This window comes from Sus scrofa, chromosome 16 (genome assembly GCF_054392235.1).
Source record: "Sus scrofa isolate SSC_HxYL_T2T_F1_AM1 chromosome 16, Sscrofa_HxYL_maternal_Yorkshire_Landrace_v2.0, whole genome shotgun sequence".
NCBI classification, from domain to species: Eukaryota; Metazoa; Chordata; class Mammalia; order Artiodactyla; family Suidae; genus Sus; species Sus scrofa.
In genome coordinates, this window is record NC_139398.1 from 32,500,178 (window position 1) to 32,513,780 (window position 13,603).

The following is a 13,603-nucleotide window of genomic DNA, read 5'->3' on the forward strand; positions in this document are numbered from 1 at the left end:
AGATCTGAGTTGTTACCACTGTATGTATTTCATGCCACTGAAGATGGGTGGGATAAGAATACATGGTGCATATCTTCGGGCTATGTGGTGTTTGCCAAATGTGTTTTCTACCCTCAAAAATATTCTCTGAACTGCTGATCATTAGCAGAGCTAGTGATCCATTTCTTAAGCTACTCACTTCCTGCAGGCCACTTCCCTATCCATGCAAAAGCAACACAGTGCCAGCACTGTCAATAGTTCAATCTGAGCCTTTCCTCCAGGGCCCGGAAAGCCCCAACACCTAGGGGAACTGCGAGGGTGCAGGGCCCGTGGAGAGGCCCGCGGGGGTCACAGGGTGTCGCCGAATACAGTCCGGCATGTCATGTAGCAGCCTTAAATAAATCATAGAGCCCGACACCCTTTCCATCCTTCCGTGGGATTTATCTCCTCTTCCGCGTCTTATCTCCAAGAGGTAAAGTCCCTTAGAGAAAAACAATAGTGGACGGTTCAGCCTCAGCCGAGGGAAGGGTGGGTTGAGCCTAAGGTCACCCTAGTCTCGCCTGCTGGGACCGGAAAGCGGAGGGTGCCGTGGCAGCTGCGGTTGGCTGCAGCCGCCTGGGATTCCGCCTGACCGGAAGTGCCCCGCGTCGCTATGGCTACAGGCGCCGATGCTCTAGGCGCCGCCGGGAGCGTTCCGTTCCCATAGCAACCCCATTATCTCGGGAGCCAGAACCAGGGCGGCAGGCTCCAGGGGCCGAGGAATCTGAGCGTCTGGCTTCCGCAAGGCGACCCTGCGGTGCCTTTAACGAGGCCCGCCGAGGTCAGGACGCTGAAGCCGCCCGAGGAAGCCGACCTGCCGGGCTGAGGGAGCCGGGAAGGCTAGCTCCGGGCCGTGGCTCCTCTGCCCTCGGCCAGGTACGCCGTGCGACCCCCTCGCTGGCTTTTCAGGCCAGAGTCTCTGCTGTCATGGCACCGCTCACAAGAAAAAGCCAGGGGAAGCTCGGACGGTGCTCAGAATGTGGCGTAGAGGTTTACGAAGTTAAGGCGAGGCTACTGCCGAAAAGAAGCGGTTTGCACTTGAGAGAGGGGTCATGGTTTGGTGTTAGAATTCAGGGCCATGTGAAACTTCATAGGAACAGAATTTAGGAGGTTGAGAAGTCCAAACCCCTCGCCCTGGCCACAGTTTTGAAAGTAGAGATTAGAAAAACAAGTTAATCCTCCCTTCTGGTCTTTAGATTGTGGGTGTTGTGAAGCCGGAGTCAGAGAGCTACTCTGGGCTCAGGTGAGAGTGAGTGACATTGTGCAAGGTGAGGTGAGGAGCGACTTGGTGGGTATTGAAGTTTGGTATATAACTCAATTTGGATTTGATTTAAGCGGCAGGGATAGCCATGAGGAGTGAATTTAGCAAATAATTATAAATGAAATTTTTTGCTATGGGTTTCCACCATTTCCCCCATTAGCTAATGAGAGCAACCAAAATAGACACATGTGTTTTAGTTCCTTAATTAGGATCATCTACTAAATAGAATGCCCTAAGGATACAGAGAAGGATTAATAAGCACACTGTTAGTAGTGAGAGCTGGTTATCAGCAAAAATAATACCTGACTTTAGAAGATCATAGTTCTGATGATTCAGGAGCTGTAAATGTCCTGGGGTATAAAGGGCCAGGGATTTTGGAGGTAAGGTGGAGTGAAAATTAGATGGAAGAAATTTAATTAGGGATTTAATTTGGCAGATGTCTTTAATTTCTGCTTTCCAAGGTTTCCATACGTGAGTGTTGTGGGTATAATCTATTTGTGGACTTAGGATGGGATATACATGGGAAGTTTCAGTTTAAGGCTAACAGCATCCAAGAAAGGGAAAATAGAGCAGACTTTTAAATGTTTTCATCCAACGCTGACCTCACATGTGATTCTTGTTAGGAATAAGATGCGAGCCAGTCCCATCCGCATCCCAACTGTCAGCAGTGACACCGACTGGGATTTCTGCTTCCATCTGTAAGTACCACAGGACCTTAGCGTCACAGTCACTCACTGTCCTGAAATGCTGAGCCCTCCACTTATGGCAAACCTTAGTGAGAAGCTTTGTATGCATAGTATATGGAAGAGAAGATTGAGCTTCTGTGTTCTAATAATGGTTATGCCATAATAGCCATTTGTACTTTTGTGACCTATGCAAGATGAAAAACAAATGTTTTTTCCTAACATAAGGGAAATTTCAATTTTTATATAAAGATCAGTTAATTATAACAAGATGGGTAAAGTCATGGAGAATGAGATATAACAAAGCTAATAAGCAAATTAAAATTGTTTCACAAGGAGTTCCCATCATGGTTCAGTGGTTAATGAACCCGACTAGTATCCATGAGAATGCGGGTTCGATCCCTAGCCTTGCTCAGTGGGTTAAGGCTCTGGCATTGCCATGAACTGTGGTATAGATCGCAGATGTGTCTCGGATCTGACGTTGCTGTGGCTGTGGTGTAGACTGGCAGCTAGCTCCTCTTAGACCCTAACCTGGGAACCTCCATATGCTGTGGTTGTGGCCTTAAAAAGACAAAAGACAAAAGACAAAAAAAAAAAAAAATTGTTTCACAAAATAAAGAGACAATAAAGGGAGTTCCTGTTGTGGCTCAGCGGGTTAAAAATCTGACATGCTAGCATTTGGTTCTATCCCTGGCCTTGCTCAGTGAGTTAAGGATCCAGTATTACCGCAGGCTGTAGCATAGGTAGCAGATGTGGCTAGGATCCAGCTTTGCTGTGGCTGTGGCGTAGGCAGGCAGTTGCAGCTCCAATTTGACCCCTAGCCTGAGAGCTTCCATATGCTGTGGGTGCGGCCCTAAAAAGAAAAAAAAAAAAAATCTCCAGACATTGCCAGATGTCCCCTGGGGACAATATCACCCTTGGTTGAGAACTCTTGCTCTCTAATAGATGCAAACTATTGCATTTGGAAGGGATAAGCAATGAGATCCTGCTGGGTAGTACTGGGAACTGTGTCTAGTCACTTTTGATGGAGTATGGTGGAGGATAATGTGAGAAAAAGAATGTATACATGTATGTGTGACTGGGTCACTTGGCTGTACAGTAGAAAATTGACAGAACACTGTAAACCAGCTATAACGGAAAAAAATAAAAGTCATTAAAAAAAAGAACTGTTGCTCTGTATTCATGCTATGAGTAGAAATACAATGAAAGCCACAAATGAGTCGCACATGTCATATTAAAAATTTTACTAGTAGCTATATTAAAAAAATAAAAACAGATAAATTTAACTTTAATACTGTATTTATCTCAGTATATCTAAAATATTATATAAAATAATTAATGAAGTATTTTATATTTTTTCTTCCCATTAAGTCTTTGAAATTCAGTGTGTATTTTATACCTGCAGCACAGCTCAACTCAGATCAGTGACATTTCATGTGCAAAATGGCCCCACATGTGGCCAGTTGTTAACCTATTAACATAATGCTATACCATCTCATAAAATATCTTAAGGTTAAGGGTTATATACATTTAAAAATTGAAGTTAAAGATGTAGAGTGCTCAGTAGAATATCTTAGAAATAATCAGATAATCCATATTTCATTTTACTAGTCAGAATTCATATTTATGGTGGCAACATATAGAGCCAATTAAATCCTGGCAGATTTAACCAGCCTAATCTTATTCTGACTATTCTAGCTATCCAATCGGGCAGTATTCTCCAGGCATCTTGTTATTATTATTATTATTTTTTGGCTGCACCCACAGCATGTGGAACTTCCCAGGCCAAGGACCAAACCCATGCCATAGCCACAACCTGAGCTGCTACAGTGACAATGCCAGATCCTTAACCCACTGTGCCACAAGGGAACTCCTCCAGGCATCTTTCTTACCTTTCATAGCAAGATGTTCAAAGCTAGTTCAGGGCTTCACAGTCGCAAGTCATTTGTCAAGACTTCAATGTTTCTTCTTCCTTTGAGGCCCTACTATTGAAGACCATTGCCTTTGTTCTTAGATTATTTTCATCCAAGGCTGAATTTTAAATATTTAGGGCTTGGAGTTCCCATTGTGGCTCAATAGATTAAGAACCCTATTAGTATCCATGAGAGGATGTGGGTATGATCCTTGGCCTTGCTCAGTAGATTAAGGATCCCATGTTGTCACAAGGTGTGGTGCAGGTCACAGACGCAGCTCGGATCTGGTGTTGCTGTGGCTATGGCATAGGTTGCTAGCTGCAGCTCTGATACAACCCCTAGACCAGGAACTTCCTTATGCCACAGGTGTGGCCATAAAAAGCAAAAATAAATAAGTAAAGCATTTAGGGCTTATGATTTTTAATATCCAAAATCAGCAATGTCCTCAGTGACCTCAATAGATTGCCCCAGGTCTATGAAATATGCAGCCTAAGAAAACCTTCTGCCAAGGAATTAAGTTCTCTTTCTGTGAGTTTTCTTTTCTTTTTAGGGCCACACCTGTGGCACATGGAGCTTCCCAGGCCAGGGGTCTAAGCAGAGCTATAGCTGCCGGCCTACACCACAGCCACAGCTACGTGGGATCCAGGCACCACAGCTCACAGCAAGCTCAGATCCTTAACCCACTGAGCAAGGCCAAGGATCGAACCTGCAACCTCACGGTTCCTAGTCAGTTTTGTTTCCTCTGCACCATGACGGGAAGTCCTCCTGTGCATTTTCTTGAGTTGTGATTTCTTGACACAGTTTCCCTCTTTTTTAGGCATCCTAACGATCTTACACTTTGTTTTCCCATTCATTTGTTCATCATTTAACAAGCCATCATTTGTTTTTACTGTGAGCCAAGTATCAGGGTCCCAGAAACAAATGAGACTCAGCCCCAGCCCTGGTGGAGTTTACCTGCTAGACGCAAAGAAGACTCAGAAGCAAAACAAATTTAGACCATGAGACAATAGAGTAATTCACACTCTTGTAGGAGTTGGAGGAAATTTTTGCAAGCCCTGTAGAGGGTGTTTGTCCTGCTACTCCAGTGTAAGACTTCCAACAGAAGTGACATTCAAGCTGAGTCTTGAAGGAAGAGTATGGAATTCACCGGGCAAAGAAAAGGCAAGTTTAGCACCTATCTTCCGATCACATTGCCTTGCCAGCCTTCCCCAGCTTTTCCATCGAGTCTGCATGTCTTCTGAAAGCACATTTCTGTTTGTGGGCAGAAGGCAATCATGCTTGAGCCTTGGCCTGGACCTGAAGAAATGTTGCTCTTCTGTCCACATAACCTGGTTTGCCCACATGCCTAGATAAATAGAGGTTATTTAGAGCAAGACTCTGGGTGGATATTAACATGTCATTTTTTTCAAACCTAGTTTGACATTTATTTTCCTTCTGAATTTTCCTTTTTATTGTTTTTTGAGAGCAAACATTTATTGCTTAATTCGATAGTGGAAAAGGAAAATAAATTTTATTCTAAAAACTAGGTAATCGTTGAACTTTTAAAAGCTGTATGAATACAAAGAGAATTCCTTTGGGGGACTTAGAATTCATTACAATTTCTGTTGTTGCTCTTAAGATCTTAGAATTCTATATCTTCTGGATCACTTTATTGATTTTCTGGTAGAGTTAGGCTATGGTTATCTCTTTTGACTCTTATCTTTATCATACCGATTGTGTTCCGTATTGGGGTGTAGAGGTGGGCAGAGGGTGCTGGGGAAGAGGGAGAAGATTTTTAACCCACTCAGCCCTTTCTCAACCCCCTTTCTTCCCGCTAATATAACTGAGAAGGCCATTTCTCTTATGAATCTAGACTTGACTCAATGTGGGTTCCCTCCCTTCTCCTTGATGGGACCACATCCTCATTAGTTATTATTTATGTTGAAGCTTTTAAGAAATGCAAAAGAGAACCTGCGAAGTTCTGACCTCAAAATGTTAGTTCCCTCCTAATTTCACTACATGTAGTTTTCCCTGATTTGGATCAGACTTTTAGAATATCGAGAATCTTGGAGAGCTTCCAGTTTTATACACTCAGGTCATGGAGCTAATAAAATAAGAATAGCTAATGTTAAAATAGCATTTACTAATAAGCAGGCACTGCGCTAAGCGGTTTATGAGTGTTATCTGATTTAATCCCATAACCTCATCAGGTTAGTATTCACACTGACTTCATTTACAGAGAAGCAAATTAACATGCACTTAGGGTCATATGGTTGGTAAGCAGCAGAGCTGTGACTCTGCCGTAGCTGGATGGCCCACTAAACCTGTTTCATTTGAACCACCACATTGCTATTCTAATTATGGGCTTTGTGAGTTATATGTGCTTACTATCTAGCTCTATTCTTCAGGTCTATTCTATTCTATTTTTTGCTTGTTTAGAGTCACACCTGTGGCATATAGAAGTTCCCATGCTAGCGGTCGAATCGGAGCTATAGCTGCCAGCCTACACCACAGCAATGCAGGATCTGAGCTGTGTCTTTGATCTACACCAAAGCTCATGGCAATGCCAGATCCTTAACCCACTGAGCAAGGCCAGGGATCAACCCCAAGTCCTCATGGATTCTAGCTGGGTTTGTTACCACCGAGCCATGATGGGAACTCCTCTTCAGGTTTACTTTAGGGATCATATCCCTAGCCCCCAGCTGGGAGGGCTCTGCCCTTCAGTTCTGCCTGGTTTGAGAAATGCAAAGGTCAGACCTGATTCCATGTCCCTCTCTGGTATCCACAGGTCACGGCAAACCAAGACCCCAGCACATGAGCGAACAGATGAGCTGTATTCCACCAGTGGGTCTGGAGAGAGCGAAGAAGACAACGCTAGAGCCAAGAAGGAGAAGGACATAGGCCCTATGTCTCTTCCCAAAGAGAAACTGGCCCAATCCCAGAAGAAAATAGCTCAGCTGATCAAGGGAAAAATGGTAAAACAAAAACTCACTACGTTTCCTATTTAAAAATATGTCTATGACTGGAGAAGCTGTTCCCTAATTGCAGATTCAAGCCTGTGAAGTAGAAAAAAGTTGTTCTATTTCTTTATAAGTGAGAGAAAACAGAGCAGAGCATAGTTAGGTAGCCAGCTGCCGTTCTGACTGCACATGGGTCACTGTGCAAGCTTCCTTGGAGCATTTGTGCTCCTGGCTTTCAACTAAAAATTAACATTTGGTTCTTCTTGCTGCTGCGTGATTACCTTTAATTAAAAAACATTTTTTGATTTCTCCTGAAAGGTTTCAGGATATCGTCTTTGGGGTAACAAGGAAGGCCAGGAATAGTGAGGCAGAAGGCTGAGAACAAGGGTTGCCAGGCAGAGTCTAGGCTCAGGCCTGGCAAGGGTACCGGAAGATGCCTGTGGTTACAGTGGAATCATAAACAAACCAAAGAACTGGAAGTGGGTGGTCACAGCGGAAGTCAGAGAATCCAGGTATCCATTTCTAAGGGCAAAGCAAGGACTTGGGAACCAGGAGCTCCGAGCAAGTGTTTAGCAAGTGTTCAAAATCCAGGAACTGAAGAGAGCATGACAGTGATCCTCATTATTAACACACAGGCACCAGCCTGCTCCCAGAGCAGCACTTATCACCAGAGGAGCTCATACACTGACCTCCTGACTTCCTGGCCATTCCTGGCCAAGGGAAAAAATGATCTTAAAGTACATGTGTGAAACAAAAAGTTGGAGTTCCCGTTGTGGCTCAGCAGAAATGAATCTGACTAGTATCCATGAGGACACGGGTTCGATCCCTGACCTCGCTCAGTGGGTTAAGGATCCAGCGTTGCTGTGAGCTGTGGTGTAGGTCACAGAGGTGGCTCGGAACCCACATTGCTGTGGTGTAGGCTGGCAGTTGTAGCTCCGATTCCACCCCTAGCCTGGGAACCTCCATATGCCCTAAAAAGACAAAAAAAAAAAAAAAAACTGACCTGACACAAAAAGTCTGCAGGTGGCTTGGGAAAGGCTGAGAGGCACCTCAGAGGGATATGGTAGAGGCTGGTACCTCCCTGGGTGGATATATCTGTAAATCACCCAGAAACTTGCAAAGGCCAATCATCCTGGGCTGGATCCATTAGTCTGTCATACACCCAGGCTAGAATGGTCACTCCTAGGAAGACAAGTACCGGCTGCCCTGGAGTGCAAGTGTGGGCTTTTAAGGCTTGGCACCTCCTTGACCACTTGGGATAATGACAGAGGTTTAGATTTAGGAGTTAAGTCTAGCCCCGCCCAGTGCTCTCAGCCCGGAAGGGCGGGGGGATTGGTGGCGGCAGCAGCAGAAGAGCTGGGCTGAGCCCTGTTGGTTGTCTCAGTTTCCCCAGGGCAGGAAATGTGGGGGTGGATGAATACAAAATGTCCAGAGCCAGGGTGGAACTCGAGACTTGGCACTCCCATTCCAGTGATTTTTCATGGTATTATGCCTCTTCCTCAGAATAGAACTTCATATTTCCTGTGTAGTCAGCCCATGGAGAACTCTCAAAAATTCGGGCTGAGTGGATTGTTTTAAAGCATGAGGGAAAATGGTCCTCCAGCATCGTTCGCTTCTGTGTCTTTAAGCTGGGAGCAGTGACGCGTGAGGTTAGGAAGGAGTCGAGGATCAGGAGGGAGCGGCCCTCGGACCACTGGGTCTGTGTGTTATTATTCTGTGGGAGGGTTACGTTCAGGTAACACACAGCTTTGATGCTGACTCACTTTTCTTACAGTAACTCCATGAGGTAAGTGGTATAGATTCCAAAGAGGAAGGAAGCTGGACCTCAGGGTGATCTTGCCCCAAACATCACAGTCAGTAAACATTGGAACCAGGGCTGAACCTCCAGGCATTTGCGTCCCTGAAGTGCTGTTTGTACCTTGCCAGGAAACGAGTGTCTGACTCTGTCAATCAGTGCAGCCAATTGACAACTGTGTTTGTAAAGGTACTGACATTCATGACTTGAAGATGCACTTCTGTGATTTCTTAGTGAGCTCTGCTTCTGAGTTCTACAGGGCCAGGGGCTCTTTCCCCCCATCCTCATCCTTGCCAATAGGGAGATGATTCATTCAGCAAACACTGAACGAGGACCTCTTCTGTGCACAGAGGAATAAGCTGTTCTTGAGGAACTTATTTTCTCTTTGAGAAGACAGATAATAGACAAACAAAAAAATAATAGTTAATGCAATAGCAGAGAGGCAAATGCCCTGAAGAAAAAAGTAAATTGGTAATAGGATAGCAAGTGATGAGGTGAGAGGCTCTTTTAGATAAGGTGGGAGAAAGGCCTGAGGTGAACCAAATGAAAATGACACGAGAGGAGAACGGTGTGTGAGCGTGTCCTAAGCTGGGAGAATAGCAGGCATAAAAGCCTGGAGTTTGAAATTAATTTACTGTGTTCAGGAACATTGGATATGTTTAAAAATTCATATGTCTAGAGGAGAGTAATGATTATAATAAACAACTACTATTTGGTCACTACTGGGGGATGTTAGTGAATGAACTCATTATTTCGAAACCTGGGAAATAAAGGGAAAAAGTAAATCCTATATGCTGTCCTTCTAATATGAACTGTACTATTGGGTAACCGAGAAGTAAATGAGTGATTTCTTTTTATAAAGTTATTCCAGCTAACATAGGAGGAATGAATGATAGAATTAGGATATTAGCATTTTATAATCTTTTATTAATTAATTCATAGAGTCGAGCCTTTATCAGAAAGAGACAATCAGAGTTTAGGGTGTCTTCTGATGGTAGAACACATGAAGTAGTTTTGCTTAAAAAAAAAAAAAAAAAAAGCTAAAGGTAACCCAGCTCTTAAATCCAACAACCAGTATAAATAAATGCAGGATGGAGAATGGAGCAAGTGACACCATAAGGATACAATCAACAACATTTACATCTTTGGGAAATGCTATAAACCACATAACTTAGTTTCTTCAATAAGCAATTGCAATAAAAAAGAATTAGAAATGGAGATGGAACCCAGGGATAAAAAGAGACTCTGGAGACGGATCTCAGTGTGTGGAAAATCAAACTGCAAAAGACATGTTAGATTTATGAGGTTAATTATTAGATTTATGAGACCAGGTATTTGATAGTAGGGAATCCTTGTTAATATTTTTGTGTGATCGTGATTTTGTGGTTAGATTTCCAAGTCCATAGCTTTTGGAGGTACTTAAGGATATATGAAATGATTTAGTATATTTGATTTGCTTCAAATCATAGAGGAAGAGGGTGGGCGTGTGAGGAGCCATAGACACGAAACACGAATGACCGTGAGTAGCGACTGCTGAGGCTGGGTCACTATGCTCCACGCCGTTTCGGTGTATTGTTAAAGCTTTTGACAATAAAAGGTTGAAAGAAGTCACTCTGGCTCTGAAGCAGCAACTAGACTGTTGTGGGGGTGGCAAGAGGGGAGGCAGTTAGGAGGGGTTGTTGTGGTGACCCAGGTCAGAAGGGCTTAGTTTTAGGACTTCGGAATAATGTGGAGCCAACAGGACCTGATGGACTGGCTGAGGGATAGGAAGCAGGGGAGGAGAGATGACGACGACAGTGGACAAGACGTGAGCTGGAGATCAATCGTCTTCCTTTCCCAAAAGCCTAATGACTTGTTTGCTGTCTGCAGAACATCCAAGCGAACAAGGAGCTGATTCGCTGCGTCATCCTTTCTCGGATCATTTTTGGGGAAGAACACTGGAAATGCGCACAGGCGTTGGCCAGCCTGGCTTATGGCTACCTGACACTGAGAGGTACTTGGTCCCCAGCTGAGCCTGCACACAACCACAGTGGGGGTGGGGATGACCGGGGGAAGGTCCGTCCTGTCCCCACCTCACAACTTGTCAAGAGGAGCGAGAGTCTGCGGATGGGGCAGGCCATGTGGCAGGCGTCTTAGACATAAAGGTAATGGGGGGAGAGAAGGCAGAGGACGGAAGACTGGAGAACAAGAGCTTTGGGAGTGGGTAGTGGAAGCAGAAGGAGCCAAGTCAGGGAAGCCAAGAGAGGACAAAGGATTTCAAAGGGAAGTGCAGTGTGGTTTCATCAGAGGTTTCAGATGGCAGATGAAAGTCAAATGGGGTGAAGGCTGAAGAGTCACCGGACCCACGGATTGGCAGCCAACCCGTCTCTGACACTTGGTTTTGCACTAAGGAGTATACTCCTTGGCCCCTGAGAGAGCCCAGATTCGGGGAGGCAATTTTGGAAACGTTTTCTAAAGTTCAGACTTGAGGTGATGGCAACCTGAACCTGAGAGGAAGGTACCAGAAGAGCTTGAGGGGAACATTTGTCTGAACCTGGGGCAGTCCAGACACTGCCTCCCTCTCTCTGGAGAGATCACTCTGGGAGGTCTGTGAGAGGAGGCGGGCCCTCATCTGAAATCAACCCTTTCTGTGAACAGACACAAGTAGACTTTGAGTCTTGCTTTTCCAGGGAGATTCCAGGCTAACTCAAGATAGATACACAGGTCCCGTCACAAAAGATGGTGGAAACACCACCCCTTTCCCCGAATTCCCAGTTCTCCCTGCCACGTGACTGGAGAACCCCAGTTGGGTAGTAGGTTGGAGGGGAAGAAAGTTTTCCTGTAAAGGAAGGTTTTTTGTGCGTTTGTTTTTGTTTTTCCTAGATGAGAAAAACAACTTCCTGATGAAGTGCTCCCATAGTAGAACAGTGCCCAGATTTGAACCCAGACTTTCTGAAGCCTAACCTAGAGTTGTTTTAGAATGGGTTATGATCATGACCTTTCCTTGAGAAGGGCCCAGGGCCTCTCATTTCAAGCTTTACCCAGTCTCTTAAAGTCTGTGGTCCTTAGAATAAAACAACGAAAGCTTTGAAAAATCGCAAACCTTCAAGAGGGATGAAGTGCTTGCTGAACTCCACTTAGTTTTGTTGTCATTAATCCTGAAGCTGTTTTAAAGTGGATGGAATTTATGAGCCAGGCTTCCGTGCAGACAGGACGTAGGCATCTGTGAGTGTTCCCGCCCCGCCACACACATGCATGTTTTACGGCCATCAGACCTGCCTGCCTCATTTCCCTGGGAGCTTTTTCCGGGACTGGGTGTGGGAGGTCAAGCCTGAAGGCTGACTTCCCTCAATAAACCTATTTAATGAGACACTTGTATACATGAAATGCCATGAAGAGGACTCTGGGAGCTGTGAGGTGCAGAAGGCAGTTTTTGCCTGCAGAGAACTCGTGTGGCAGGTGAGCTACACACATGGACACCTAAGACCCAAAGCACCAGAAGGCAGATGCCATGGAACTGATTTTAATACAGGAAGTTCGGTTCCTGGCTGAAGGTAGTAAGATTCAGGAAGAGGTGCCATGCAGGATGATCCCTTAAAAGTGAGCAGGGGGAGTTCCCTTTGTGGTTCAGCAGGTTAAGACCCTGACTGGTATCCCTGAGGATGTGGGGTTTTTGACCCCTAGCTTGGGAACTTCGATATGCCACAAGTCAGCCCCCAAGAGACCAAAAATAAAATAAAATATAATATAATAAAAATAAAAGCAGAGTGGGTAGGCAGAAGATGTGGTGGATGTTTTTGATGAAGAGTCCCAGAGGTGGGATTTCTAGCTTAAAAGATAAAGAGAGCAGCCCAAGAAATGGCAAAAAGACAAAAATAGAAAACAAACAAACAAAACAAAACAAAAACTGCTGAGAGGAAGGAGAGGAGAGGGAGAAACAGAAAGGCAGACCCTTAAAGAATGGACACATTGATGGAAGGGAATCAAGGACCTTGGTAGAGTGATCAAAGACTCAATCAGAGGTGTTCTTGTGTCTCAAGGGGTTAAGAACCCAGCATTGTCTCTGTGAGCATGCAGGTTTCATCCCTGGCCTCACTCAGTGGGTTAAGAATCTGGCATTGCCACAAGCTGTGGTGTAGGTCACAGGCGTGGCTCAGATCTGGCATTGCTGTGGCTGTGGTGTAGGCTGCAACTGCAGCTGCAGCTCTGATTTGACTCCTAGCCTAGGAACTTCCATATGCTGCAGGTATAGCCATAAAAAGAAGGAAAAAAAAAAAAAAGACTCAGAGAAGATCTATCAAGGAGAACCGACTCAGTGCAGTGCCTTGGAAGCCAAGAGAAGGCCAAGCAGGTAAGGGTGTCTGACGCTGCCCTGGGATGGGGCTGCAAGAAACTGAGATGGCCTTTATCCAGCCTCAGGAGGTCTCTGAGGACCTCAAAAGAAGTGTTTTCTGCAGAAAGGTTGGAGCAGAAGCCAGATCCCAGGGGTGAGAGGAGGACCCAGGCCAGTGGACTACACTACATGCACTTCATGCCGCATAGTGACGGGGATGGGGCAGGGATGAGGGTAGCTGGGGAAGGCAGAAAAGCCACATGAGGATAACTTTATAAGAGGAGCGAACCTGGGAAGATTTTAGGCAGTGAGGAAGGAGCCACGTAGGGAGTTTTGAAGGCTCTAAAACATGGAGCAGTTGAGGCAGTGGGGTTCAGGAGTCCGTAAGAGAGGATGCGAGGCCTTCGTGAAGAGGAGACTGTAACAGGCTGTTGGTTGCTGAAACAGAGTAAGGGACACAGGAAGAGGAGCTCTGTCACCAGCTGACCTGGCGAGAACCCTCCTGAGCCTAGGGCTTCAGTGGTTGAGAAAAGGGCAGGCTAAGAACAGGGTGGTTATTCACCTTGTGACCGCTCTTTCCAAGGGTTCAGGAAGGAGAAGACGGTAACGTGGACAAGCAGTTTCCTGATCTTTTGCCTGTTATTAATGAAGCAGCGAGTTAGTCTGTTAGCTTGTTATTACT

The 13,603-nt window shown here is 45.2% G+C and overlaps 1 protein-coding gene across 16 annotated transcripts in view; it reads left to right on the forward strand.

The window, feature by feature from the left end:
• Positions 1-707: 707 nt before the first annotated feature.
• The window catches only part of TTC23L (tetratricopeptide repeat domain 23 like), a 58,754-nt gene continuing 45,858 nt past the window's right edge, over positions 708-13,603 (forward strand). For all 16 annotated transcript variants that reach the window (XR_014831150.1, XR_014831148.1, XR_014831151.1 and 13 more), the window contains exons 1-4: positions 708-894; positions 1,903-1,977; positions 6,643-6,829; positions 10,479-10,602. Coding sequence is in view for 3 of the 16 variants with exons in the window: in XM_085002069.1 (XP_084858195.1) it covers positions 1,910-1,977; positions 6,643-6,829; positions 10,479-10,602 (379 nt within the window). In the remaining 13 variants the exon portion in view is untranslated. The remainder of the gene's footprint in view (positions 895-1,902; positions 1,978-6,642; positions 6,830-10,478; positions 10,603-13,603) is intronic.